The sequence below is a fragment of the Daldinia vernicosa genome (genome assembly GCF_022497035.1).
Source record: "Daldinia vernicosa strain CBS 139.73 unplaced genomic scaffold F5Y00scaffold_13, whole genome shotgun sequence".
Lineage (NCBI taxonomy): Eukaryota > Fungi > Ascomycota > Sordariomycetes > Xylariales > Hypoxylaceae > Daldinia > Daldinia vernicosa.
In genome coordinates, this window is record NW_025953929.1 from 313881 (window position 1) to 340638 (window position 26758).

General features: G+C 47.5%; 8 protein-coding genes across 8 annotated transcripts; 5 read left to right on the forward strand and 3 right to left on the reverse strand.

Annotated features, from left to right (window-relative positions):
• Positions 1–1976: 1976 nt before the first annotated feature.
• Positions 1977–5039, reverse strand: F5Y00DRAFT_28343 (ferric reductase like transmembrane component). The gene has a single exon (XM_048013432.1). It carries the CDS (start codon positions 4669–4671, stop codon positions 2041–2043), a length of 2631 nt encoding a protein of 876 aa, XP_047866682.1. The 5' UTR covers positions 4672–5039; the 3' UTR covers positions 1977–2040.
• Positions 5040–8970: 3931 nt separating this feature from the next.
• F5Y00DRAFT_260204 (uncharacterized protein) lies at positions 8971–9353 on the reverse strand (the record flags this gene model as incomplete). The annotated part of the gene is made up of 2 exons (XM_048010985.1): positions 8971–9145; positions 9217–9353. The coding sequence occupies 2 exons, from the start codon at positions 9351–9353 to the stop codon at positions 8971–8973; spliced, it is 312 nt and encodes a 103-aa protein (XP_047866683.1).
• Positions 9354–12113: 2760 nt separating this feature from the next.
• Positions 12114–12801, forward strand: F5Y00DRAFT_231977 (uncharacterized protein). The gene is made up of 3 exons (XM_048007100.1): positions 12114–12216; positions 12264–12438; positions 12506–12801. Exons 1-3 carry the CDS (start codon positions 12166–12168, stop codon positions 12703–12705), a joined length of 426 nt encoding a protein of 141 aa, XP_047866684.1. The 5' UTR covers positions 12114–12165; the 3' UTR covers positions 12706–12801.
• A 121-nt stretch (positions 12802–12922) lies between these two features.
• F5Y00DRAFT_231978 (ribosomal protein S5 domain 2-like protein) lies at positions 12923–14316 on the forward strand. Its single transcript, XM_048007101.1, has one exon. It carries the CDS (start codon positions 13025–13027, stop codon positions 14033–14035), a length of 1011 nt encoding a protein of 336 aa, XP_047866685.1. The 5' UTR covers positions 12923–13024; the 3' UTR covers positions 14036–14316.
• A 168-nt stretch (positions 14317–14484) lies between these two features.
• Positions 14485–16408, forward strand: F5Y00DRAFT_231980 (GDP dissociation inhibitor). The gene is made up of 3 exons (XM_048007102.1): positions 14485–14606; positions 14691–15763; positions 15973–16408. The coding sequence occupies exons 1-3, from the start codon at positions 14527–14529 to the stop codon at positions 16323–16325; spliced, it is 1506 nt and encodes a 501-aa protein (XP_047866686.1). The 5' UTR covers positions 14485–14526; the 3' UTR covers positions 16326–16408.
• A 537-nt stretch (positions 16409–16945) lies between these two features.
• Positions 16946–18791, reverse strand: F5Y00DRAFT_252082 (uncharacterized protein; the record flags this gene model as incomplete). Its single annotated transcript, XM_048009894.1, has 2 exons — positions 16946–18623; positions 18697–18791. The coding sequence occupies 2 exons, from the start codon at positions 18789–18791 to the stop codon at positions 16946–16948; spliced, it is 1773 nt and encodes a 590-aa protein (XP_047866687.1).
• A 1896-nt stretch (positions 18792–20687) lies between these two features.
• On the forward strand, positions 20688–22938 carry F5Y00DRAFT_231989 (L-gulonolactone/D-arabinono-1,4-lactone oxidase). Its single transcript, XM_048007103.1, has one exon. It carries the CDS (start codon positions 20991–20993, stop codon positions 22566–22568), a length of 1578 nt encoding a protein of 525 aa, XP_047866688.1. The 5' UTR covers positions 20688–20990; the 3' UTR covers positions 22569–22938.
• Positions 22939–23125: 187 nt separating this feature from the next.
• Positions 23126–25077, forward strand: F5Y00DRAFT_268169 (uncharacterized protein; the record flags this gene model as incomplete). The annotated part of the gene is made up of 3 exons (XM_048012202.1): positions 23126–23864; positions 23966–24490; positions 24547–25077. The coding sequence occupies exons 1-3, from the start codon at positions 23172–23174 to the stop codon at positions 25075–25077; spliced, it is 1749 nt and encodes a 582-aa protein (XP_047866689.1). The 5' UTR covers positions 23126–23171.
• Positions 25078–26758: the final 1681 nt, after the last annotated feature.

Here is a 26758-nt window from a genome sequence, read left to right on the forward strand (position 1 = left end):
GAATATCTGAATCTAAAAGGTGAACAGTAATCTACCTAAAAGTATTGCCGGTAAGAGACCAAACCAGACAACAATAGGTGAAGTTAATTACGGGAGTCTTGTTCCTCGATATAAAATGGGAATAAGCATTAAATAATTATAACACTACACCCCTTTAGAAACCAAAGAGGTAGGAGTTACGAATTAGGGATAAAAAGGGGCACCCGCCAAATCGTGAATAAGTAACAAGAAAAGGGGGAGTTTTGGAATCAACAGAAACCAAAAGCTAGACCAAAAATATTACTCATGGGAGGTAGCCAGTGTCCAATTACTCGCCGTCGAGATGGTCAAAGCCGTATACTATAAGTACCTAGTCATCCCAAGGCGCCATCTCCAAAAGAAAAAAAAAAGCCACCGCGTCTTCGCCAGCACCAGGCCAATCTCCAAATACCTACACAAACGTCTTCCCCGCGAAATAACGCGCCCCGGATGAGAGCGAGGCAGAACGCAGCGCGTGCGTCAGGCCAGGTAGACACTACCTATCCAGCGCCTGGGCGAGAAGGCGAACAAGGCCTGGGAAGCACGCCTCGTTACGATGGAGGGAGTACCTAGATATGAAAGAAACAAACCAGCAATAACAAAAAACCATAGCCTCAGTCCAAATATCCAACTCCCGCATATCCTCCTCCTCCTCCCCTTCCCTACCTATCCAAAAGCGTCCAAAACACGTGCGTAGGTAGAAATTCCGCCGCAGCCATTCCTCCCCAACAACCACAACCCCGTAAACTCGTCCCAAGAAGGGTTAGGTACCCAACGCAAAGCGGCCAACCACGCCGCGCAAATGCGCCCTCTATATAGGTATATATACAACTAGTAACTGCGTATTCAGATAATAACTGCGATAATAATTCCCCATCTAAACGGCGCGGAAGAGGAAGCGATTAGGTATGGTAAAGTACCAAGGTACACCCACGGGATCACTATCTGAAAGTGTGAAAAAAAGAAAAAAAAAAAAAATGGAATGCCAGGTAGGATATTTGAAGTGACATCTCGAACCATGCCGTCTGCATCGACCGAAGTCGAGTATTAGATGTCATATTTGCGGTTTGAGTCCGTCAGCTTTTGTAGCCCCGTAAGCGTTACCACTACACCAAATGGTCTCGTGGCTGGCACCCCCGAATGTTGAAAGTGCCTTTGCAACCGCTCCTTATGTATTGCTGCACCTGCGTCCGGTTGGGGGGGCTGCCACCTGCACGGGCAGGCGGGCTGGCAGTTGGTTGCCCTCACGACGGTGCAGTGCGTGATCAGATAATAACTGCGATAATAATTCCCCATCTAAACGGCGCGGGCGAGAAAAGCGATTACCTACCTAACCTAGCTGGCGTCTTCGGTCTGCAGGCGGACGTACGTCGTAGCTAAAAAGACAAGCGGCCTACGATATCGAGACCTAGGTTGATTATTTACTGTGGAAGGTAAACGTGGCGATTAGTCGTTAAATCAACTCTTCAAATATGTACATCAGAATAGTTTCGACGGGAGGAAAGCCATAGCATGGATACAAGTTCGCAGAGCCTCAAATCTAGGTAGGTAATGGAAATAAGGGAAGAGGGAGATGGCGCATAATAGCTACTACTACCAATTCTACTCCTCTCTCTTTCTTCTACCCACCCCAATCACATACTAACAATAGGTAGACATAGACTCATAACGTATTAATTATTCAGGGTATATAGGAGTGATATAACATAGCAGCTAGCTAGCTCATTAGCCCCGTCGGTCAGTTGACCAGAGGCAATATACATAGTATCGTCGAACACACCCACCCATCCACCCACCCACCAACCAGACTAACCTATCCTATCTTATAAATACACGTCTGGTTTGGTTCGCCAGACAGGTATCGAGGTATAATATATATGTACTTGGTATATGAAAGCCCTCATCGGGTCGTGGTATCTCGCATTCATTCGCATCCGTCCCAAACGCCCATCGCTCGTCCAGGATATCATCTTTCTTATTTATATACAACACCACTCCTCCTCTCCCCCACTTTGCTCTCCCTCACAGGGCATAGTTCTCCGTATGCAAGAAAATCTCCTCGAGCATCGGATCGCCCCAAATCTCCGCCTGCAACCTAGCCACGGTCGTCGCGACTCCCTCCCTCATACTCGGCGGACCACAGACAAACACCGCAGTCCTCCTGCCCAGAATCCCTCTCCCGTCCGACCCTCCGGTAGTCCACTCCCGCAGCATGTAGCCCAGGTCCGGCCGCCCGTACTCGACGCTCCAGCCCCCGTCGATCTGGTGTGGCACCGGAAACGCGAACCGCATTAGGCTCTTTTGGAACTCCGTCGGCGTCTCCGGGAACCCAAAGTCGAATCCGGACGGCGGGCCGAACGTTGACGTAGGGCGCGCTTGCGGCACTGGTGCTGGAGGTAGGTTCGTCGTGCGCAGGTGTGCGAACTCAGGCGGGCGGAGAACAGGCTCAGAGGGCTCGCCTGTAGCGTTCTCGGGACTGGGAGCCGGCGGAAATCGCCGCGGTGATGGCGGCGCGTATCTGAAATGCGGTTGTTTGTCCGGATGCGTCTGGAGCGGGGGGAAGTGGAATTCTCGCTTAGGCTTGTCTTCGGGATATTCGTCCGCGGGGACCGGTGCTGGCTGCCCTTGATGTTCAGTATCGCTTAGATCCCGACCCTCGAGTCTGCGAAGAGACTCCTCTTGGGCAGAGAAGCGATTTGAAGGGGGTGGACCTTGCGGCGGGATATGGTGTGGCTGCAGGTATTTTTGTTGAGGAAGGGCAGTAATTCTGTCTTCATCCTCTGCCCGCAGCTCACGCTCGTAGTCTGGGTTGCCCTGCGCTTCATCCCTTATTAGTTGAGAATTACGCTTCGAGGCAATACCCGCCACGAATCCGTCTAATCTATCATGAAACATATTGCTGAGTGGCCGAGGCCCACGCTCACGAGGAGGCGGAGCCCGAGACTGTCTTTTAGCTGCCGTGACGAAGAACTTGCACGTCACACTCTCCGGTGGCGCAGAGTCTCGGCAAATGCGCAACTCTTCTCGGAACCAATCCATCGCCTCAAGTCGTTTAAGAGCCCATACGACCACTACTTTCTTAGTGATGGCCTTTCCATCTCGCATGCGCTTAATCAAGTTCAATAACTGCGACATGAGTGCAGTCACACCGCTTCCACCGGCAATCAGAATGCACGTGTCGAACGCAGCCAGCTCCCGGCGCATGCCTCCATACGGGCCATCAAGATACGCCCGATACGTATGAAACGGTCCCTTGTCAATAGCAGTTTCCAGCACTCGTCGCGTAAACCCACCGTAGGGTTTAAATACCAAGGTGCAGTCTCTATACTGCTCGCCATATTCGGAAGGAAAATCATCGCTACAGAGCGACGAGATAGTAAACGGATGGTTATCAAGGAATGAGATGCCGGGCATTCGTAGATAGACATACTGCCCGGGCTTCCATTTCATCTGCGTAGGAATCGTTATCTTAATAGCATTCTCGGTCATCAGGGTGATAGCTGCTTCGTCTCCCACCAAAAACGACATCCTCCACGGCTTGACCCAGTTAAGCTTGAATGCTCGAATGACATAGCAAAACACCCAGATAGCTATCGTGGCGTATAAGTAGTCCCAAGACGCCAAGTAGTTTTTCGTGTGCCAGAAGAGGCAGCCAAGATACACAAACCCAACCGGGACGTGGAGCGTGACGAAAACTTCGTAAGCCATCCTACGAATGAAAGGAAGTGAAGCAACGCAGAGCCAAAGCAACGGCACTAGGCATGCGATACCAGTACCATATATGACACCACTTCCCTCGGGGAACAGCTTCGAGAAAACTATCATACCACCGTCATCCCAGACAGGCTGGATGTAAAACGGAATGGTATGCACAAGAACGAGGAATAGGCAAAGGTATCCCGCCCATCTGTGAAAAACGTTAAGTCGCTCCGGCCCAATCCCCGTGATAAGCGTGAGCAAGTTCGCCTTCATGCTAGTCGCGACGATCCAAGGGGTCATAGCAATCGCTATCATACCCGCACGGATCGCCACGGGAGGCGAGCCGTACTGGATGCTGTCCCAATAGAGCGGCTGCTTGAGGAACACGTATAGCGACACGAACGCCAGCGCGACGAACCCGACGAACAAAACGGCAAGCGACGAAAACGTAAACCGATGTTTCCTCCACACGATATCTGGTATGGGCCTATAGAAAACCCATCTAAAGAGGGCGAGTGTGTCTAAGACGGGCCCGACGGCGGAGAAGTCGGACTTGGGCTTGAAATCCCTCTTCTCGCCACCTCCAGCTCCAGCTTCCTCGGGGAAGAACTGTCTTCCAGTCTGGCCCGTGTACATGGCTGTCGGCAACGCATACTCGGGGTCGAGGCTGTATAGATCTCGGTAATGCTGTTCCACCTCTTGCTTATATATCGCCTGTCGAATCTTATCTTGCCACCAATGCCATATCCGTACCAATACCACCAGCGCCATCAGCGCCAGACTGAAGTAAGTCCATCCCAACCCATACTTCCCCGACTGACTCCACGGGTCGACCGTATTCGCTTCTACCAGGCCTGGCGGACTTGTCGCCGTTAATGGGATATATATCCTTTTTGCGAGTTCCGAAAGTGTCCTCGTCGCTCCCGCCACGGCTGATGCTGTGTTTCCGGTCATTGTTAGGGTGAATAGATGGGAAGCGGCGACAGGTTCATTAATATCGCGCCCCCAATTCCTACTATGCCGGCCAGCTCCCGAACCTTTGGCTTACACGAGACCTTTAATTCTCAGAAAGTCCACGTTACTCTTAATTCCTACAAATATATTTCCTTGCTACATGGGTGAGAATTGGTAGCAGTCTTTACGCGCTGACATCGGCACTGGGTATAACCCTGGGAGTAAATTGGAACGAATGAAATCCTATGATATTGCGCGTGATGAGGAATGCCAGACTCCCCAGTTCACAGAATTAAGAGACACTGAAGGATAGCAATGGCAGCCATTGAATAAGATGGCGACAAGCTGACGACGACGACAAAAGGGCAAGCAGAAAAAAAAAAGGATCCCGGATCGACAATGGAGATAAGTGCCGGGGAAAGACAGGTAAGTATATATTAGTATATCGAAGCGAGCAAGGAATAGCTATGTAGGATCGAAGTGACAGGGCATCGGGGTGGGGAATTAGATCCGTTTTGGACAGATAAGTCAGGTTAAGTCAGGCTAAGTCGAGTAAAATGAGTAAAATAAGTAAAAGTTGTATGTAGGTAGTAGTATATGCGGAAATATGCAACAAGGTTGTCAATCTCTTCCGTCACACAACTACCACATTAGGCCCTGCGATCTCCTTGCAGGATACCCAATAGGAGTTTTGAGAGATTGGCCTCGTGGGAAGAGAGGTCAAGGCTAGTGTGTGTATGTGTGTGTGTGTGGGCGTGTGTGGATTGCAATCGGTTGATGAGCAGGACCACCACCCAGCGGTTGGCCGTACCTCCATATTGGCTGGTTGCTGCCGGCGTCGTTCGCGGCGTTCAAATGGGAAATGGGAGATTTTGTTCCCCGCAGAACTGCACGGGTTCTAGTCCATCTGCACGTTCCACGGAATAAGCGTCGGCGCTAGACTTTTGTACATACACTACCTACCTAGGTACGTATGTATTCTTCTGCTGTAAGGAACAAGAAGCTAATACCTAACTGTACTTAGCTCACGGGAGGATGTGCCGTGCCGGTACGTTGGCAAGGATCCATTATTATGTGCTAAGTTGTGCATATGTATGCAGTACGTTGCATTCGCATCATGCAGATCCACGGGCAAGGAAAAGCTTCCGTACGTGATAAGCAGCGATATAATATATTATGTATTGATAGTCAATAAGAACGTTGATGTTGTTGTTGTAATTGCTTGTTGGTAAAGACAACAAGGGTTTCCTTACTCAAAAAGCTAAGGGAGGATAAGATTTCAATCGTGACTTCTCTCCAAAAGGGACGTTACACCGTAAAGATTGCCCCGTACCTACTACCTATGTACGTAATAGTACGTGATATACTTTTTGTCGTCATTCGGCGGTTATTGTGCTCCGAATGTCGAAGTTGGCCGACCGATGAACCGATGAACCGCTGCAGCCGCTTACACCATTGGACCACTCTGATAATGACCACGCAATAATTTAGCATGCTAATTCCATCGGCCGATTGGGGTTTTGGGGCCAAGCGAGGTTCAATCAAGGCCTGTCGAATAAGAAGCGGAAGCGGTTGTATTCCCCTAGGGCTCAGTGATATGAGCAGGGAAATTAACCCGTGGGGTCTGCGGGCTTGGGATGACGAGGCCACGGGATTGGAGCAAAAAGCAAATAGGACCTGGCGCTTAATCGCGTCTCTTGATTTGCTGACATGCTTAGGTATCTACATATACTACATACACTGCATAGGTACCTACATGTAGGTACATACTTCTCCACCCGAGCTCCAATAGCTTAAACAAGTCTTCATAACCAAATACCTATGTACAATACCTAAACGACAAATGTCAAAATGTCTCTCCAAAACTACAAACTTGTGATTGTGTGATAGACTTATAGCTTGCAGCCATTTTAACATGTGTCCCGAACTGCTGGGATATGAAGCGGCAATTCTCAACCAATACCATCAACATATCTTCGGCATGCCGAGTTCATTAAGAGCTTATATGTCGAATTCCGAACGGAACCAAACTAAAACTCGCGCACCGATTAAGATGAACAGAAGCTTTATACCCTCGGCTCTATTACTTAACAGCTGTTATTAACATACGTAAGACACATAAGATCCCGCGCTACCCGATCTATTAGATGCATGTAACTTCACAGTATACAGTAAGGAATAAGTATCGATGGCGCGTCTCCGATTTACTATGACATGCAGATCATCCCGCCGTTATCCTAAAGACGTGCTACCGTATAGTACAAGCAGGGTAACATAGTTACATGAAGGATTAATCAAGTTAAATAACCCATTACTAAGTTAGGTTTGTTAAGGATGTAACTAATGTTAATTCAGTAAAGTCTTTTAATATCAAAGCTTTTCCAACTACTTTAAGTACGTAACCCCACCACAGCTTATATAAAATACGATCCAAGATGTTAAAAGGTTAATTTTTAACTAATAATTACCTTAAAAGGTGGTATACATAAGTTTACCCCACCAGCCTTATAACCTAATAGAATCGCTAAGAAGGTGTTTGGGAGCATAAGCATGAAAAAACTTATGGGGAATAAGCATAAGTATCAGCAATGTGTTTGTGAGGTATTGATTAACTTATCCCCACTGAAATTTGGCTGATGGGAGGATCCATAGTACTTTTTCATGCATCTAATAAACTTCGAAAGATTCGCTGATGATTTTCAAAAATTCAAAAGCACCCTTAAAGGTGCTTATCGACTCGCTTATTACTTATTTTACAGCGCATTAGCCACTAAATGCCCTGTAATTACAGTGCATGTAATAAGTAAACCACAACATGGGCCTAAAATAATATTTTCAGCGAGTATGCACGCTGTAACTATAGCGCATTTAGCGAATACGTTATAGCGCATTTAGTGAATTTAGGTATGTAGCGACGATAAGGTTGGGAATAGCCTCAATACATAGCCTCAATAGCCTTAACGCATAAGCCAAAGCCATAAGCATAAGGCCACAAACACTCAATAGCTTATGCACAGCACTGATTCGTTTAAACTAAAGTGGGAACCGCCCCACAATCGAGACATAATTCAGCCAGCTTATGCCTCAGGGTTGGCACGAGCCATAAGCAAAACACTGCTTATGGTCCCAAACAGCCTCTAAGGTCCCTGGCTTATACAATTATGAATCATTAAAGAGTTTTGTGAGGCTTTGCAGTGGAATAGAAGTTGTATTTCGTAAGTTCAAATGAAAGAATGGAGTTTTTTCACTAGACTAGTCTACGTGAGCTGAGCTATCTTATGTAAGCCAAGCTATCTCATGCTATATTCTCCATCAAGCTTGGTATTCTTCATCAAGTTTGGTATTCTCCATCAAGTTTGATATTTAGATTAAAGATGGGAGACGAGTTAAGAAGCATCCCTTGTCTGTAAAATCAGAAGTTTAGGTAGTTTCTTACTCTTTAAAGTTCAGCGTTGTAAATGAGGCCTCAAATGACAACGTCGGATGCGACGGCCATGGAGCGCAACAACAGCCGGGGGCAATCGAGTCTATATTATCGGAGTTCTGCTTTTAATGATAGCGTATGACTGACTCCCCCCATGCGCGATGATTTGGTCTATAAGTTAATCTGTTAGCGGACCAATATTATAAGAAATAACAGAATATATTCAAGCTAACTTACTGCCTCCTTGTCTTCCATTTCCAGAAGAACTCGGTAGCCGTTTTTAAATATGTTATGCCGTTACGGCGGGATCTATCCATAAATATATTAGTAAGTTTTTAATTATACGAAAATAAGAACCTTTTTGTTTCTTACATTATTAATAAGTAATTGCAGAGGCTTAGGCTCTAGGTCTTCGGCGAGCTCTGGGGCTGAGCTCCTGGCTGGGCTGCTGGCTGAGCCGCCGGCTGGGGTACCGGTTGAATTAGAGATTAGAGGTTGGATTGGAGGTTGGATAGGAGGTTGGATTAGAGGTTGGATAGGAGGTTGGATGGGAGGTTGGATGGCGGGTTGGGCGGGCACCGCAGCGATGGGCTCAGCGCCGAGCTCTTCCAGGCATTGGCGAAATACCTGGACAGCCCCCTCCCGCACATCCTGAGAAGCGGGCTGGGCTGCTAAGTTGAGGTTTATGTGAACCCCAACCAGAGCGATAACCACCCGAGCCGCCAACTCAGGCGTGAACAGGCCGGAGGCCGGAGCTCCCTCGCGATCTGCCATCTTTCTCTTCGAAAGTGTGAACAGGCCGGAGGCCGGAGCCCCTTCACGGTCCGCCATATTTACAGAAGTTAAGTTTATGATACGTTTCTTCGAAAGTTATGTTAGGCCAGAAGCTGGAGCTCCTCCTCCACCTCCACCACTACCCTAAACCAAGAAGCGAACACCTCGTGGTAGAATTCGCCGGTCGCTGGCTTCGCAAGCGCAGCGCCGTCCGCGTTAGTGAGTTCAATCTCACAGACTACCCTTAGATAGTCTCTTTCGACTGCGGTTGGTTGACTATAAATTAAGGCATTTCAGTTAGCGGATCAAGATCACAATAAAGACAGCGCATATTTAGCCTAACTTACTGGCCTTCCTTCTTCCATCTCCAGAACAACTCAGCAGCAGTCTCCAGATATGTTGTGCCGTCGCGGCGGGCACTCTGGTGACGGTCCTTACGTTTCTTAAAGAAACGTGTATCGGCGGCGTTGTACCGCCTCTCCATCTCATTACGATCGAGAGACGGCAAGACCTTGTTGCCCCATAGGGCCTCGTGCTTTTTGAAGCGCGTATCGGCGGCTTAGCTCAACCCCGCAGGCATCCGAGGTAATCCCTCTCCGCCGCGGTTGGCTGGCAGTAAGTTAGATTAAGTAGTAATTACTAGATCTGTTAGCATGGTTATAATGATATATAACACTTAATAGTTAAGGCATACCGTTAAGTAATAGTTTAATGACTTCCGAATTATGTAGAGCCCCATGGTTTTCGGGAGTCCCATGGTTTTCGGGAGATTAAGTCGAAGGGTGTTAACGTAGTATATTCTCGTTATAAAAAGGACGAGAGTATAGAGTAAATGGAGGCAGGCTAGAAGGAGGCGAGTCAGAATAGGCCTCACAGGAGTAAGAAGCCGTACAAATACGGCGCGGGGGAATAAAGAGGGGAATGGGGGCAGAGGGGGCAGTATATGAAGATGAGAGATGATGGGACTCAAGTGTGAACTGCGAGATAATAAAGCGGGTAAAGGTAATATGTGTAAAGGCAAGGTGAGGGAAACAAGGGTACAAGAGAGAACCAGCAATAGGTAGTGAGACAAGAATAAGGATAAAACAGAGGAAGATGGGGGAATGTACATGAGAACAGGGTGGACAAGACTTACTATGCCAAGCCGCTGTAAGATTATTATATGAAGAGGGCGGCAGTTATACTTAAAGTTTGTTGGTTTTAGTTGTAAGTTAAGAGTATGATGACCGACATTAAGTAGGCGGTCGGGAGGTGAGTATGTAAGGTTGTTAATGAATAGAGTAGGTTGTTTGAAATGTAGGTAGGTTGTATAAGGGACTCAAGGTTGTATGAGATATGTTGTTTGAAGTCTGAGTTGTAGTCTGAGTTGTATGAAGATGGAAGTGGAAGAAGGAAAAAGTCTGAAGGTGAGGGGGGACCGCCGGATTATATAGAAAATCGCAGTCAGTCTACAGATTTCTTTTCACCGCCCTCGGTAGAATAAACACTGTCTACTGCAACAGAGGAAGAAGGAACGAGGCAGCCGCGGGGCTACGATAGCAACTACGACAGCAACTACGAGGCAACTACGGACCGTGAATCATGTCACTTTCTACAAAATACATGTCCGTGCGGCCTTATTATCGGTCAATACTGTATGAAAACCCTCTAGAAAAGAGCAGGTACGTATTAGCTCCTTCCCTCTATCCGTAGATCACGCCTTAGCGTCCCCGGTGCACGGTCAACATAAGAAGTTTTCTAAGGCTTCAACTTTTGTAACAAGGTACCTAAGGCAACCTGTGATAATGATGATTCACAAACAAGTTTTACTGGAAGGCGCGTCGTAAAAAGGCCTCACGGCGTACCTTCTTTATGACGGTTTGGAATAGCTTGTCTAGCGAAAGGCCTGTGTTTGGGCGCTAGTGACCCTGAGGTTTACTTTGCAAGGAGATTTTGTTGTTTACTTGACTGTCTTGGGTGTACCTACCTTAGGTACCTAGGAAGGTCTAAAGAGTATCCAAGGTACCTAGGTAGGTAAGTATCGTGACTTGATTCACCGTAGAAACTACTTTGTTCCAACAGCTTACAAGTTCCTGCCTTCCTGATACTTAGGTCTATCATCGGTGTCATAACCTACAAATTACCTAAGGTACCCAAAACTGTAAGTATCAGGTATCTGCTGAACACCAGTTCCGTATTACTAAGCATTTATTGCTAGAAACTCAACAGGATATTTCCATACAGCAGGTCGCTATATTCTTGAACAGCAGTAGGCATGATATTATTCTCGTGAATGTGTCCAGGTGTTTAAAACCAACTACCAGGATATTACTGTACATATAAGTGCCCAAGCCGTGTTGGGATCTTGATCATTATTCTGTTCTATCATAGGGAATACCAAGCGTGCTCCCTGTAAAGGCATGGTTGGGAAGTAATAGGGAAATAACTATGTTATCGCATAAATAATTATTAAGCTATCTAAGGCTAGACTTCCAATAGAGGTATCCATGTACTTTTACCCTGGATGTTCTACTTGTCTAGAGTTTACGTTGTAGTATTGCTGATTTGTAAGGCAGTAGGTACCTGTTGTTGGGGTTTAAATGAGGGATCTATAATAGAGGCTCTACTAGGCACGCATGATAGTCTGCTCTGTCTAGATAGCATACCAAGTATGATAGCTTCATATAGGTAGCTATGTAACCTATACAAGGGCTAGTTTACTTACTAGAATAAGCCTTCGTTGGATAAAGCTCCCAATATTCATATAGTGTCAAGTCTTGTCGGAACTTGAAGCGATGTGACACAGTTATAAGGGCTCTGATTTTAGGTAAACCATGGCAGGAATATACTATAAGTTCCATCGTATATAAGGCTTAACCAGCAGATATTATACTCCTCATTTAGTAAAGCCCTATTGAAAAGGGGATGTTAGCTGCATCTGGTAGGGGGAGGGGTCAATGTCATTTAGTAATTCGAAGGTTGGGTAAGTTATTGAATATAGAGTTAGATGATATACGACTTGATTTATAATAGAGATCCTAAAATAGCAAGTGCCCAGCCTCTTCTATGCTCCTCACACCAAGGTCTTCATGATGATGCTTCTTTGTAATAGGGTTGGCTCGTTGACAAGCCCCTTAAACCTAACCTTTCCTAAAGAGGAAAATGGTCATCACGATTTAGTCAGCCTCAAGTTGTCACAGGGGGCACTACGGAAAAGTATAAGTATGACAGCGAGTACTAGAGTATTTCAATTGGGAATCAATAGCTTTCCTTGGTATCATCATATAGAATACCTATAATTAGGAATATCTGGAACTATGGCTTTCGTACCTACGACGCAATCCGAGATCCGAGAATGGCTTCTCAGGGTAAGTTGGACCCTATTGAGAAAGAGGTACAAACTAATACTCCCAAGTTTCACGAATCAAACGACTCCCTCGACGTGTCAAGACTATCGGATATATACACGGAAGATGCGAAAGTGCAGTTTGGCAACATGCCCCTTTTCGACGGATTAGATGGGCTACGCAAATTCCTCGGGGGAACTTGGGCAGGACTAGAGATGATGCACCACGAAATAGAGAGTTTTGGTAAGACCAAATTTGATATACACCAATCTCAAAATGCATACAAGTAACTAACAGCTATGTGCGGTAGACATGGTAGACAATAAGATCTACCAGCCATGCCATATAACATGGAAAGTCAAGAATGACCCGGAAAAGGAGACAATTGTGGTTCCTGCTTTTGCTTTCGTCTGCTTGGAGACATCTGGGGAAAATAGAGGACGGGTTAAACAAGCTGCGTACTATATGGATGGTGCCCCGTTAATGGCAGCACTTCAGAGGTCGTCTTAGGATTTGTCATGTAGAAATTCAAGAGTCTATTTCGTAGTTACAAGTTACAAGATGCGTTTTGGTGTAATTCAGCTTTATCTTATCGGAATGTTACACAGAAATTGTAGCCTTATGGGCTAATAATCATTGATTGGTCATGACTTCAATTGTTCCACTCTTTAAACCAGGGGCCCCGCAAGGCTGTATTGGCCCATTGGGTCCATCTCAAATTTCAAACCTTCCGAACATTTACATGTGCATTACATGGCATTGGTAAATTCCAAATCGCCAGTTTTGGTCAATTACTTCAGAGTCCGAGTCTGGCTCTCTAGCACGAATTATGGCCGCATCTAATTCCCTAACATTGTCAAGCGCGACCTTCGCAAAGCTCTCCCCGCATCCGTTCCTCCTCGCGAACCTCCAGCCTTCAGACCCATCAACACCGTCCTCACGCACAAATGGGCGACAACCACGCCAGGCGCGCCCCTACAGCGTCAATACTTCATCCCTATCCCACGCGCATGGTAGTGCTGTAGTCAGATCCGGCGATACAACTGTCATCTGTGGTGTTCGCGGCGAGACCATTCTCACCTCTCAGATCCCCAATTATCGTGCACCGCAAGTCGATGATGCTACGATTGGTGACGAACTCCGAGACTATGATCTGCTAGTACCGAATGTTGAACTAGCAACTGGTTGCGCACCTAATTTCCTACCGGGTGTACCACCGACTACACTTGCGCAGACCCTGAGCACACGCCTTTTTTCTCTGCTGCATAGCTCGAAGCTCCTGAATGCGGAGGATTTACGAATATACCACGATAATTCCGAAATACAAGGTGGAGAAGATACTGAAGAAGATATTGGTGAAATAACGAAGGAAGTCAAGGCGTATTGGGTGCTGTACATTGATGTACTATTCATTTCGTTCGACGGTAACCCCTTCGATGTAGCTTGGTCAGCAATATTAGCTGCTCTACGAGATACAAAGCTCCCCCACGCATATTGGGATGTGGACCGCGAGTTGGTGCTATGCACTCGGCCAACTGAAAAGGAACCGACCCCGCTAAGCATACGCGGGCTACCAGTAGCCTGCACAGCAGCGGTGTTTACAGCAAGGGAGAGACAGAAGAAAGGGGGCGGACAGTACTGGATCCTGGTAGACCCGGACAGGTTGGAGGAGAGCTTGTGCGATGAGACAGTGACGATGGTGGTTGATAATACTGAAGGAGAAGCAAAGGTCTTGACGATATCTAAGAGTGGCGGAACAGTTGTTGGACCTGCTCTCGTGAGAGAGTTTGCTACTGTAGCCGCAACACGGTGGAAAGAGCTCCGTGCTGTCTTACAATAGAAATTACTGATACCCTAAATGTGGAATGGATACGAAACTACTACGAGAAAGCTATGAACTGAATAACAGGAGACTATTATTGAATAATACTGTTGCTAAGCCAGCATTAAAATGAGATGTATCAACCCTTCGAACTATCCTATCAGGCGATATTCCAGGACAGTAGATACGGGACGACTAATTGGTCTGCCCGCCCATTCAAGCGAGCAGCCTACTGAAAGGCTACTCTATTACCAGTATCGTAGCGCTTCGGAGGAGCAGAACGCTGGATACTGGCGAGCGGTGGTTGTTGAAAAGAAGAAAAATGCGACAAAAAAAAATGTCCAAGCCATTTTAGCGAAGCTAGCGGGTGGATCCACTTGTCGGATCTTCGGTATTAGTCATCCTCCGAGCATAATTAGTTCGGCTCCACCCTCGACCTAAGCTCCATTTCCCATCTACAAATTTTCCAAAAGCAAACCCTGCATGACCTTCTTCTTCCTCCCTCCATCATGGATTCGGAATCCTTGGGAGACGAGCCATGGGACGTGGTGATCTGCGGCACTGGACTGCAGCAGTCGCTACTGGCTCTGTAAGCAAAATCATCCTCTTCTCGAGTAGCATACGTATTGTCGGGAGCTTCGTCTGACTGACCCAGTCTGCCTCCGCGATGAAGAGCTCTCTCGCGGTCGAACAAACGCATATTACACCTTGACCCGAATGACTACTACGGTGAGCATGAAGCTGCTTTTAGTCTGCAGGAGGCGGGTGCTTGGGCTGCTAAACACAGCGAGGAACATGTGACAGCGGGGAAACAGCCTATCTTCAAGAACGCCAACGTATGGAAGCATGCAGATGCGACGAACCTAGGCCTATCCTTCCCTCGAGCATACTCGCTAGCCCTAGCACCCCAAATCATTCATACCCGCTCTAAGCTCATAGAGCAGCTCGTGTCGTCGCGGGCGTACAGGCAAGTCGAGTTCCTCGCAGTTGGCTCGTTCTTCGTCTTCGACGCAGAAGCAAGCGAGCCCAGCTCGAAGCTAGCCCGAATTCCCAGTAGTCGGGAAGATGTGTTCGCTACGCAGGCCATACCGGTCAAATCCAAGCGGTCTCTGATGAAGTTTCTCAAGTTCGTCATCGACTACGACTCTGAGGAGCAGAAGCCTGTCTGGCAGGGCCAGGAACAGAAGTTGTTGTCGGAATTCCTAGCAAGTGAATTCAAGCTAGGCGAGGATCTACAGAAGTATATCCTCGCTTTGACTCTGACGCTGGATGGTCGTATTACGGTAGCGGATGGCCTGGCTACGATTAATCGTCATCTTACCTCTATGGGCGTATTCGGTCCCGGCTTCTGCGCTGTATATCCCAAATGGGGTGGCTCTTCGGAGGTTGCACAGGTGGCGTGTCGTGCCGGAGCGGTAGGCGGCGGCATTTACATGTGCGATACCAAAGCAAAGGTCAACGATAGCTCAGACGGCCACGAGATCTCGCTTGAGCTGTCAAATGGAATATCAGTCCGCACAACGAAGCTGGTTACTTCGCAACAGGACGCTCTTCCTGGCGCGCAAACCATCACGCGGCTCATCGCCGTAGTCAACTCGTTCCTCAAATCCTTGTTTGAGATTGTGGTAGAAGGCGCTCCGACCCCAGCTGTCGCTGTGGTAGCCTTCCCAGGTCCAACAAAGAGTGACAGCCCAATCTACGCATTTGTTCACTCTCACGAAACGGGCGAATGTCCCGCCGGTCAAAGTAAGTTTTCATTTTCCCCATTATACTTCCCCCTACTTTTCTCTGGTGTTATGATGATCCAACATAACGAATACTTATCTACATTGTCCGAGCTTCGCGCTGAGGAAAACAACCTCTGACAAACTGATTGCACCAACTTCTCTTTTTTCCATCTTCATTCCTGCATGAAAATTGAGAAGATATAGCTAACCATCGCTTCTATGGTATAGCCGTAATATATTTGACTACTCTAGCAAGTCCTCAATCCACACAGCGGCTCGAGTCAGCTCTAAGCGATCTTCTGACCGCTGTTACTCCCGAGGGAAGTCGAACGCCCGTATGTCTGTACAAGCTACAGTATGAGCAATCTCTCAGCGCGCGAGAGCCCTCGAGCATAACCCGCGAGGAAACTCGTACCTTCGCGTTCCCATCGCCATCTCTAAATCTCTCTTTCGACGACGGTTGTCTGGGCCCGGTTAAAGATGCCTGGAAACTAGTCATGGGCGATACCGCCTCGGAAGACGAGTATATGGTATTCGAAGATCGCGAGGGCGTGCGCGACAACGAGGAGGTTTACGATTAGTTACTTAGTCCGCTTAGGTGTGAGTACATAGTCAATTGATCACTACCTATCTTAGATAAGCCACGAATGAACAATTGAACTGATATTAATTGTCCCTTTGCATTAAGTCAACGTACCGTATCTGTGCTAGGTCCCATCCTTTAGGCCAGCCACAAAGCCAGCTTACCTAGGACCTTCTTAAACGTACATACATTGAACAAGTGAATACGACGCAAATTATAGACCGTGACCACCTATCTTGCCTCGCGATATCCGGTCAAACGATCTGGCTAGCGTTTATCATCCATCGGATCTAGTATACCAGTTCGAAAGCCAACACATACCATACTCTCTTGGAGCAATATTAACAACGCAAATTCATCTCCCTTTTCCGAATCTCACCAGCTTAGATCCTCGGGTCCTAGCGTAAGTGTTAGTACTGTAGGGTTGTCTAGAAGCGGGGTGAACCACCATTCGCACTCACATGTCTAGCCTCAGCAGAGGTCTTATCATCGATCGCAATAGTAGATACCTACCTACCTAAGTATAAGGTATACCGGACGTAGGTAATAAGGATACACGTCGGTGAAGAATTCCCAACCGAAGCAACGAGCCCGGATATTATGTATATGCGTACGACTCTAGTCCTTCTCCAGTTGCACCTCAGCATCGGCAGTATCAGCTAGCTTGGCGCCCACCCAGATGCTGCCGAAAGGTACGTTAGGTTCGCCGTCCTGTTGGACTTGCAATCTACCCTTCGTCGCCAGGCAGAGAGTGTGATAGAAAGCCTGCGCGGCTGTCGCGCGCGGTGTCTCGCGGGGGATGAACACGTCATCGAAGGCGACCCATCTGCGATTTTGTTCGAAATCCTCGTCTTGAAGACGCTCGCCGTTCTCGCGGATCGCCGAGTCTATGTACGAGAGGAAATTCCCTCCTTCGATATCGATAGTCGGCCAATCTTCCTTCTTCTGCTCGCCTTCTTCTCCTTCGTTCTCTGCTAGTTGAATCCCGTCGAAGGAGTCGCCTTCTGAGTGGAGACCGCCTAGATCAAAGCCGTCATCGCCGAATGCTGGGCCGTCGCTAAAGCGCATGATGTCCTGGATATTACCGCGATTTGCCAGGGGACTGGATGGGATTCGGCCCTTTTTCGCGGAACCGCGAATAGATGATCCCGGCACAGCAGACGAGCCTCGGTTCCAGGGCATACGCAAGGCGGAAGAAAGATGGTCGGACATAGGTGCCTGAGCATCTCGGCCAACTTCAGAAGGACTATGAACTATTTGTGCGTCTTGGTCGAAGACATAATCATCTTCTATACCACGGCCCTGCTGATCGGCTTCGCTATCAAGTCGCGGCTTGACTCGGCGCTCGTCCTGCTCGTCATCCTTAATGAGTTCGGTTGCAGATCGGCGTCTACGTCTACCACGGGACTGCTCAAGTATTCCAAGTCCAGTGAGGGCGGTGAATAGGGAATCTCCGGAGAAGTCAAGGGCTAGTGGATGGACCATTCCAGGAACTCCCAGGTTTTGTCCAATATTTCCTAAACCAAGGCCGAATGTAAGTAGCATAGCATTTGCCTTTGCTTGCGCTACTCCGGCTCGCCCCTTCTTTCCGCCACAGTTGTCCAAATATTCCCTTTGCCACTCTCTTAAGGTATTTCTTGATAGTTGCGTTTCTTCGTCGACAACCGGCATATGAGCTTTCCTCTTTCGTCGGGAAGGTGCTTGCTGGGGAATATCATCTAAGAAGGCACTATGTTCATCTTGCGGTTGTTCCATTAGGGGGTTTCCTCCTTCTAGTTGCGCTCCTTCCATCATGACGATGTCGCCTTCGCCATCAACATTTTGCTGATCCTGTTGTTCGCGATTCACATGTTCCTGGCTCTCGTCTTCCATTGGTGGGAGAGGAGGTAGCTCCATCTCGTCTTGGACTATGGCCGGTTCGTTCAGCTCAATGATGTTTCCGTCCTCGTCTATCTCCATTCCCCAGTCACCTGCTCCTGCAAATTCATCCTCTTGGTCCATAATGTGGTCCATAATAAATTGACCCGCTTCGGGTTTATGCGAGGATGAGAGCCCTTGAAGACCGAAAGGGGATCCTTGGGGACCGGGGGAATCTGAATGGCGTAGATCGAAATGTATGTTGAAACCCGCGCCTTGACTACCCGAGCCTGGAAGGAGGGTGCTGTCAAGAGGAGACATCTGAGTGGATGTCTTATTGGTCGCTTGGCTACTTGCTACTAAAGCGTCGAGATCGAAGTGCGGAAGGCGCATGTCCGGTACGAAATCGGGATCGTTCATGATCAAAATATTCTCTGGTCTGGCGAATAACCAGTCAGTCACAGCCAGTTTCTCGCGCGCCATCTATCATCTCGAGCGCCTATAGTTCTTACCTGGTTTGTCCTGCCTCTGGGTCGAGCTGGTTCGAACCAAACTTGGTAAAGAAGATATGCATATGCGCCTGGATCTTCTGCAAGTCGGAAAGCATATAGGAGCATTGCTGGTTATAGACGCGTGATACTCCGTAGAGCAGATGCCCCTGGAGGCGCAGGGCAACTGGCGCGCCTGGCTCGATGATCTTTCCACATGCCTTTTGCACGTCAACTTCTTGTATTGCTTTTCGGGTCACCTTCCTAGTGCTCGAACGATTTCCAACAGTCGCGACAAGCCTTTGACGCGTTAGCCGAGCTAATATATTGTTTCCCGACATAGCAGGCGAGAGACTCTAAGGAAGAGTACCAAAAACAAAGCACTTACCATATAGTCGCAACGCCATATTGGCGGCTTGTGAGAACTATGGCATGGTGTAAGTGATGGCTACGCATTTTGGTAAAGGGTTATTAAGGAGTCAAGACTTACTTTCGTGGCTGTAGAACATGGTGAAAAGGGGTTAGGGAGGTATAGGGGGGTTGGCGCGTGACGCGTTTCGCGTCTGATGCGTCTAATCGATTCAAAGGGAAAGCTATGGCCTTAATATCAGTTTTATTATAGGTCAATAGGACCCCAACAATGTTAACGTTCATTAATTCACGACGGATAAGTATTTGTGGGAATCGTAATAATGCTGAGGATGTTTGAGGGATAAGGGGGGAAGATGAAGGTGGGACTGCTGAGTTGTCTCTAAGTTGTAAACTTGGAAGTTTTTGTAGAAGTTTTTTATAAAAATATGAGGTGTACATTGAGGTGTACATGGTGGTCGCTTTCTAAATCCTGGAAGGTGCTGGCTGTTGAGGAAGTCGCGCTGGACTTGCATAGGATAGCTAGGGCCAACAGCGCATACGTATGGCTGCTAGTTCAATGGCGTCGATTAGGTACCCTGCCAGGTGCGTTAGGTACCTACCTAAACTACACCTTTACACGTTGCATATGATACGTGTATGTACCTGCATGTACTTTTAAGATCGTAGGGCTGTATACTAGAAGAGGCTCAACGCTCTTTTGAATTATCACGTATCACATTTATACCTTGCCGTTTGCACACCTTGATTAATTGTTACATACTAATGTCCAGGCATTCATCATTACTTGCCTGCCTAGGTATATAAGGCAGTTAGAGCAACTCTCTAGTTACAATTGCAATTACATTCGTAAAGTATTTTAACTCTTTGGCTCAAATTAAGTAAGGAGAGGTTGTTGTAGTGTTTGAAGACCTCATTTACTTGTTCCCATATATCTCGTTTGCTTTCTCGATTATGTACCTAATATTATTAACTTGTCAACGTTATTGTAATACACAATGTTAATTGTAAAAACTATATATGCCCTTCGGTTATGTACCCGTTTACAAATATAATACTCGAATACAAACCCTCGGTTGTCAAACAGGTAATGGTATTTCTTTTAGCTATGACTACCTAGCCTAATATAATAAAACTATATTCAGAATGGACGTTTTCTGACGTGATACTTACCACAACTTATATAACCTAATACAAGTTAAAAATAATGTCCAAGTATAAAGTCAACTTGATCTTCCGTCGTTACGTATATCAGCACAAGTAAGAAGCGATTGGCATAACAATGTAAAGAAACTATTGTGTGATATCCTCAAGTTAACAATTAGGTTAGGGCTTTTATTGTTCGGGTATTCCCGAGAGATCTGATAAGGAATTCTCATACGATCAAAGGCTTCGTTTAAGGCATAACCACCCCAAAGGACATACATCTATCAGTAAGGTTTCTAATAGTGTCCTGTACATGCATGAGGTATTTCCAGCCAATATCCAATAGTCGGAATAATAGCATTATATAGGTAATTCAGATAAACCAATCATATATCTCAATGGTTACGAAGATCTACGACTGCATTTGCATTGCCAAGACGCCACTAACATTCTCGAGTTAGGAAGTCTTCTAGAATGCATCTATCAAATGCCACCCCTCATCTCATTCCTATGTTGCACATGCTATTCATATCAATCGAACCATTGTTAACTTAGTGTCTTATTTGCTTTATAATCTAAAGATCATCCTTGTACTTGTTATGTTTACTCATCTTGACCACCCTCGTACCTGGTTGCGGTGATTGAGGCATAAGTTGACGCACACGATATCTCGGCCCTTCAGCTCCACAGGACCCTGAAAATCTTTAACATCGATATTGGAGAATTTCCCCCCCTCTAAATTTACTAGAAGAGCACCCCGCGTATCATACTGGTATTATATCATCGACGTAGGCTCCTGTGTAATGGACCCTCTCGTCGCCTCTGAGCTCGCTGGGAGCGCCGATGGCATTCCTTTCCGCGCCAAGGAAAATCACGTCCATAGCACTTGGGCGAAGACTTTCCTGTCGCGGCCAGAACTTTACTTTCAGCCGGAGACATTACCTGAGATCGAGAAGATAGTGAGAATTGCGCACAAATGTCGTCGTCGTCTCACTACCGCTGGTTGCGGCCATTCGCCCAGCTCGCTGACCTGCACCTCATCCTGGCTAGTAAATCTCGACAAGTATAATCGCATACTGTCGGTAGATACGGATACCGGCGTCGTGGTCATGCAATCGGGCATAAGACTATATGCGCTTTGCGAGGAGCTTGAGAAGCACGGTCTCGCCATGCCGAACCTTGGTAGTATCAACCAGCAGTCCATTGCCGGCGCTATTTCCACGGGTACTCACGGTTCGAGCCTTAAGCATGGTCTGATGTCCGAGGATGTCCTATCTTTGCGCGTAACCGTCGCAGACGGCACCACCAAATTCTGCTCCTCCGAGGACGATCCTGAGCTGTTTCGGGCGTCCCTCCTCTCCTTAGGTGCGCTCGGCATCATAACTGAGGTTACTTTCCGGGCCGTACCCGAATTCACCCTACGGTGGAAGCAGGTTATTGATGCTGACGTGAAGATGTTCAATGCGTGGGAAAGGGATCTCTGGACACAGACCGAGTTCGTCAGGGTTTGGTGGTACCCGTATACCCGGCGCGCAGTAGTATGGACTGCGGAGAAGACGGATGAGCCGCTGGTGAATCCCAAAGAATCGTACTACGACAACACTCTCGGCTATTACGTCTATCACAACTTGCTCTATGCCTCGCAGTTTTTCCCGCGAGTTCTCCCCTGGATCGAGTGGTTCGTTTTCGGCATGCAGTACGGGTTCCGAAATGGTACGACTAGCGGTGCCGTCCAGCCCAGTCGCAAGGCACTGTTGATGAACTGCTTATATTCGCAGTTTGTGAACGAATGGGCCATTCCTCTCCACAAGGGCCCCGAGGCTCTCCGACGGTTGAGCAGCTGGCTTAACCAGCTTCCCCCCTCGGATCCGGACTACGTACCCCACAACATACCCTTCTCGGCCGAGGGGCTCTACGTGCACGCGCCCGTCGAAGTGCGGGTGTCCAACACGTCGCCTTCTAACCCAAAGTCTTTAAGGCCGAACAGCAGGCCATATCTCGACCCGACAGCCGAGGGCAGTCCGACGCTATATCTCAACGCTACCCTCTACAGACCATATTACAGCGACCCGCCGTGTCGGGCTCGGTACTACGAGGCTTTCGAGTGGCTAATGCGGGACCTAGGCGGGCGCCCGCACTGGGCCAAGAACTTCGAGACAGACGGCGCGGAGATCGAAAGCATGTATGGCAGCAATCTACGTCAGTGGCGAAAGGTTCGGGAAAGCGTAGATCCCGATGGCCTGTTTGTCGGCGCATGGCATCGACGATTCGTACTCGAGGATGGACCCCTTCTCCCGCTTGAAGAGGCAGAAATCAAACGGGAAAAAAGCAGCCGTGCGGGAGGTGTGATATTCGAAGGTGTAGTTGGGACCGCCCGGTAGCGACTGATTTCCGTTTAGGTTAAGCTGATATTCATGTTCTTCGTCGTTTATGGATGTAGGTTTGATGATCAATATTAATGCAAATTCCCAGTTTACTTATGCAACCCTTAACGGCATTTTGGGCCTAGGACATAAGTTTGAGATAAGGCTTTACATAAAAGGACGGGGTAGTAAAACTATATAGACTCTCTTTATATCCCCAATAGAAGGCTACATATCGCTTTAGACTGTGAGATACCGTTACATGTACCTTCCTATATACCTCATCATATGTATGTAGTAACTAGTGGTTACAAGGAGGAGCGATACCTACCCGTTACAGAAGCCAAGTTGAATGTAAAGAAGCTGCGAATACTACTATCTATTTAAGTGCCTTCAAATCTAAAGCTTATATTATACGCCCATAAGATTTAATAATGCACGAGTACCTAAGGTAGATTTTCACACCTCATTGCTGCAGTTTCAACATCATTTGGTCACCAATACTGATAGATCAAGCATCAAAACAAGTATCAAGACATCTGTATTATATTCAAATTAACCATCATTAAAGGCCCCTGGAGTACTTATAGGTCTCTTACGCCATTTAACAGTATAGACAACATGGACCTCCCAAACAAACCGGGCATCCCAATTTTAAGTCTTGAAGAAATGCCTTACCTCTTTTACTTTAGAATGCTGAGAAAATTTGACCCGGCACTGGAGAACTTGACACGGGGAATACAGTACAGAATCATTGATAGCTTACTGCCCATAAAGTCGAGAAGCAATTTAGATCCCGTGATCAAAACCGAAGCTTTTATGAAAATCGTGTTCGACAAGGTCGGCGTCGGCTGTTTGATACCTCCCGAACTCCCAAATCTAAGAAAATTTTCGTACACGCAAGACCAGATTTCTGCCTGGAAGCAATTGTTTACCTGCCCGCTGGGCGTTTCGGACGATTCTTTATCCAAGATTATCCGACTGGTACGAAAGAGACCTAACCAGGAGAAAGATATTGAGGTAATCGGAAATGGATGTGTGTTTTTCATAGCGTCGTGGTCGTTTTCATCGGCCGAACTCGACCGTCTAATAGAATATCTCAAGTGGGAAGAGATTACATTCGAGGAGTTGCAGACATGGTCGAAGTTTGTCACTTCGCGGAGTAATCTTGGACCTGACAATCGTCTAACCGTCCGGTATATTGGTTCCCGCGCAGTATCAGGAGACGCTCCGTTACCACGCACGACCCTTCAGATGATAAGAGAAGAGTTTCGTAGTCCCTTTTCTGGAGTTCTCCCGGAGTTCCTAGAGGGAGTACGCGTGGCCTTGCCGGATGTGGCAGCCAATTTCCAGATCCACATCCTCCCTGACCGCTACGTCACGGGGAAGAGTTTTGGAATGATATAATATATCAGGCATTACTCGTGGTATTCAACACCGAGTCGCTTCTCAACCGCAACCGGGAACCGCCCTTAGAACTTCATCACTTGCCCTGGACCGAATCCGGCTTCTTCAAAACTGCATATCGCGGAAGCACCCTGACTTCAACATCTTGCTCCTCCGTTCATATACAAAACGAGTCCAGGCGGCTGATAGAACATATATACGTAGCTTCTACGTCTAGAAGCAATTGCCACAGCTTCCCGATCGACATGACCATGGAGGCGCGCGATGCTATCATACAACAGGCGGTCCCTTTCGAACCTGAAGGGGAGCGACCCATACTATCATTTGCTGTAAAAAGCATCCCTCCAGGTGATATCATATACGAAAAACAGTACCTCGAGGGGACAACTATTGATGTATCGCTTATGAAGATTCTGATCGAGAAGATGATCTTGGGCGGGAAGAAGAATGAGTTTCATGCCAATATTGTCCCCTTTTATTGCTTTACGCCTTGGTATCCGCGGTTCGACCCTAGGCATATGGAGGAGTACAGTGTAAGCTTCTCAGTCTATTCGATAACCTCGCCTGTTTCTAATTTATATGAACGTAGGCGCGGATGTGGGATTACATCAGAACTACTCGTCCTGTAATTTTCGTTACTCTGGGGAAACGAATGGCTCAAGTCGTCCAAGGAGCTTCTAGCACAGGCACACCTCAGGACTCGGAATCGATCTTAAGATACGTAAGATACGAAGAATCCGGATTCATAACCAGAATCATAACCATATCAGGACCAGCCGAATCAGAAAAAGGCTCTTTCAGCTTCATATACATTCCTCTCCTCGACCCTGGGCGGTACAAGTATACGACGACGGAGGAAGTACGGAAAGAGTTCCTGTGCTACATGGCGTATTCTTTACGATACGTAGTCCTAGTAGCAGATACCGCGAAGACATACAGGGACGAAATGCGGTTATCCGGAACGAAGGTAGACGAGGGCAGCGAGAAATTTTGCAAAGGAATTATGCGGCGGGTACGACGTAGACTCCAAAATTTCTTGGTACTTCCCTTCACGAAAGGCTTGAGAAAGGCGGATTTCCGTATCAAGAGGCTGGCTGTCCAGATACCGATGATGTTTTGATGAGAAACTTGGATGGGAGATGTTTTGCTCGTAAAGGTGAATAGGGGAAAGCGACCCTTGCTCTTAAGGAGAGTCGTTACTTATCACGGGATTCCAATGTTACTCTTCTAGGCGGCTTTAGGGGCTGGATTATAATGGGGATCGGGTTATTGAGGAGCGAGTAGACACATTATAGCATGGAGTTGGGGCTGTCGTTTATTCTTCGGGTTGTTGTTCATTACCTAGATTATAGATTCCGTGTAGGGATATTGGCCCGAGTACGCCTGGTATATGGAATTGTTGATAGGAATTGATACGCGGGTAGACATACCTACCTATGTGATATGCTAACTCTGCTTGCTGATGGGTTGAATCTGAAGACTGGGTATCTGGGTAACGACATTGATGTATCGTATCAAAAGATGGAATTGGAAGTTGATACTACGTGTACCTAGGGCTTCACCTGTGCTTAAACTTGCTTGAGCTAGTAACGTGTAAAGGCAGAGTGTCACGTAGGTAAGCATATACCCGAGTGTCAAGTAACACGGACGGGTCCTTGCCGTAGGGGGCGGATAGGTGGCTTTACTGAAAATACCTGGTTATGTTCATTGGCTGAGCACCACGTCAATTACACGATCGCTGTTGACGTTGCTAGTTCGCTATGTATAGCATGATAGTCTGGGGGCGAGAGGTATAAAGACGGGAGGATACTACTTGATGTCGATGAACCTACACTGGGAGACGACTTATGCATACATAAATATCTGGGGCTACAACTATTCAAACTACTGAATTCGGCACGGGTCACGGCGCGCATCCTACATACACCGCTAAACCGGTAGAAAAGCCTGACAGTACGATACGATACGATACGATCTGCTCCCGAAGTAGCGGACTAGATTAGGTTTGTAGCAGACGCAGGAACAGATAAGCGGATCTGGAACCCACGTGAAAACCCAGAAGTGAGGCTAATTAGGTGCAGATAGCCGGATGACGTTGCTCCTTGGTGGGACGTGGACTGATGCGTTTGCACTAACGGGCTGGGTTTTGTTTGGTTGATAGTGGGTTTGGTGATGATGGATGGACAAGGCGGCGCGGGAGGCGGCATATAAGTGATACCGGTGGCTGTGATGAGGGTTCGAGTGTTAGAATTTTGACAAACGGAATGGTGCTTGCTGTTGGTTCGCTACGATTGAACTTGACAAAATCCGGACGATAGTATGGGGAAAATAGCGTATGTAGGTCTCAGATGCCAAGCTGACGTCCGGAAATAGATACAGGCAGATTTCGTCTTGAAACGCCTCGCACATGGGCGCGCGGGATGCTACCCACTCGATTCCCGCACGGTCCTCTGGTCCTCTTGCAGACCGGATGGAGAACATTTATGGACGAGAGCGGACGAAGTTGTCTTGATGGCGTAGGTTCTATGGGTCCAATATTGGTTATGTATTTGTCAGTTTGTATGGTGGAGGATTTCCGCTCCCGTCGTGGTGCCTGAATGATAAAATTGATTGCGTGCAGCGGGCTACTACCCAACGTCCCGTCTGACTGCACGGGTGATTGGGCGGGAGAGGAATTGGAGAGACGATGGGGGCCCGTTACGGTAACTTGGCTGCTTGGGGGATGAAGATATTCGTGCCTTGTCCCTGTCAAATATATGAAGAGTGACGAAGCTCCCTGTAGAAACATAAAAAAGACGCTC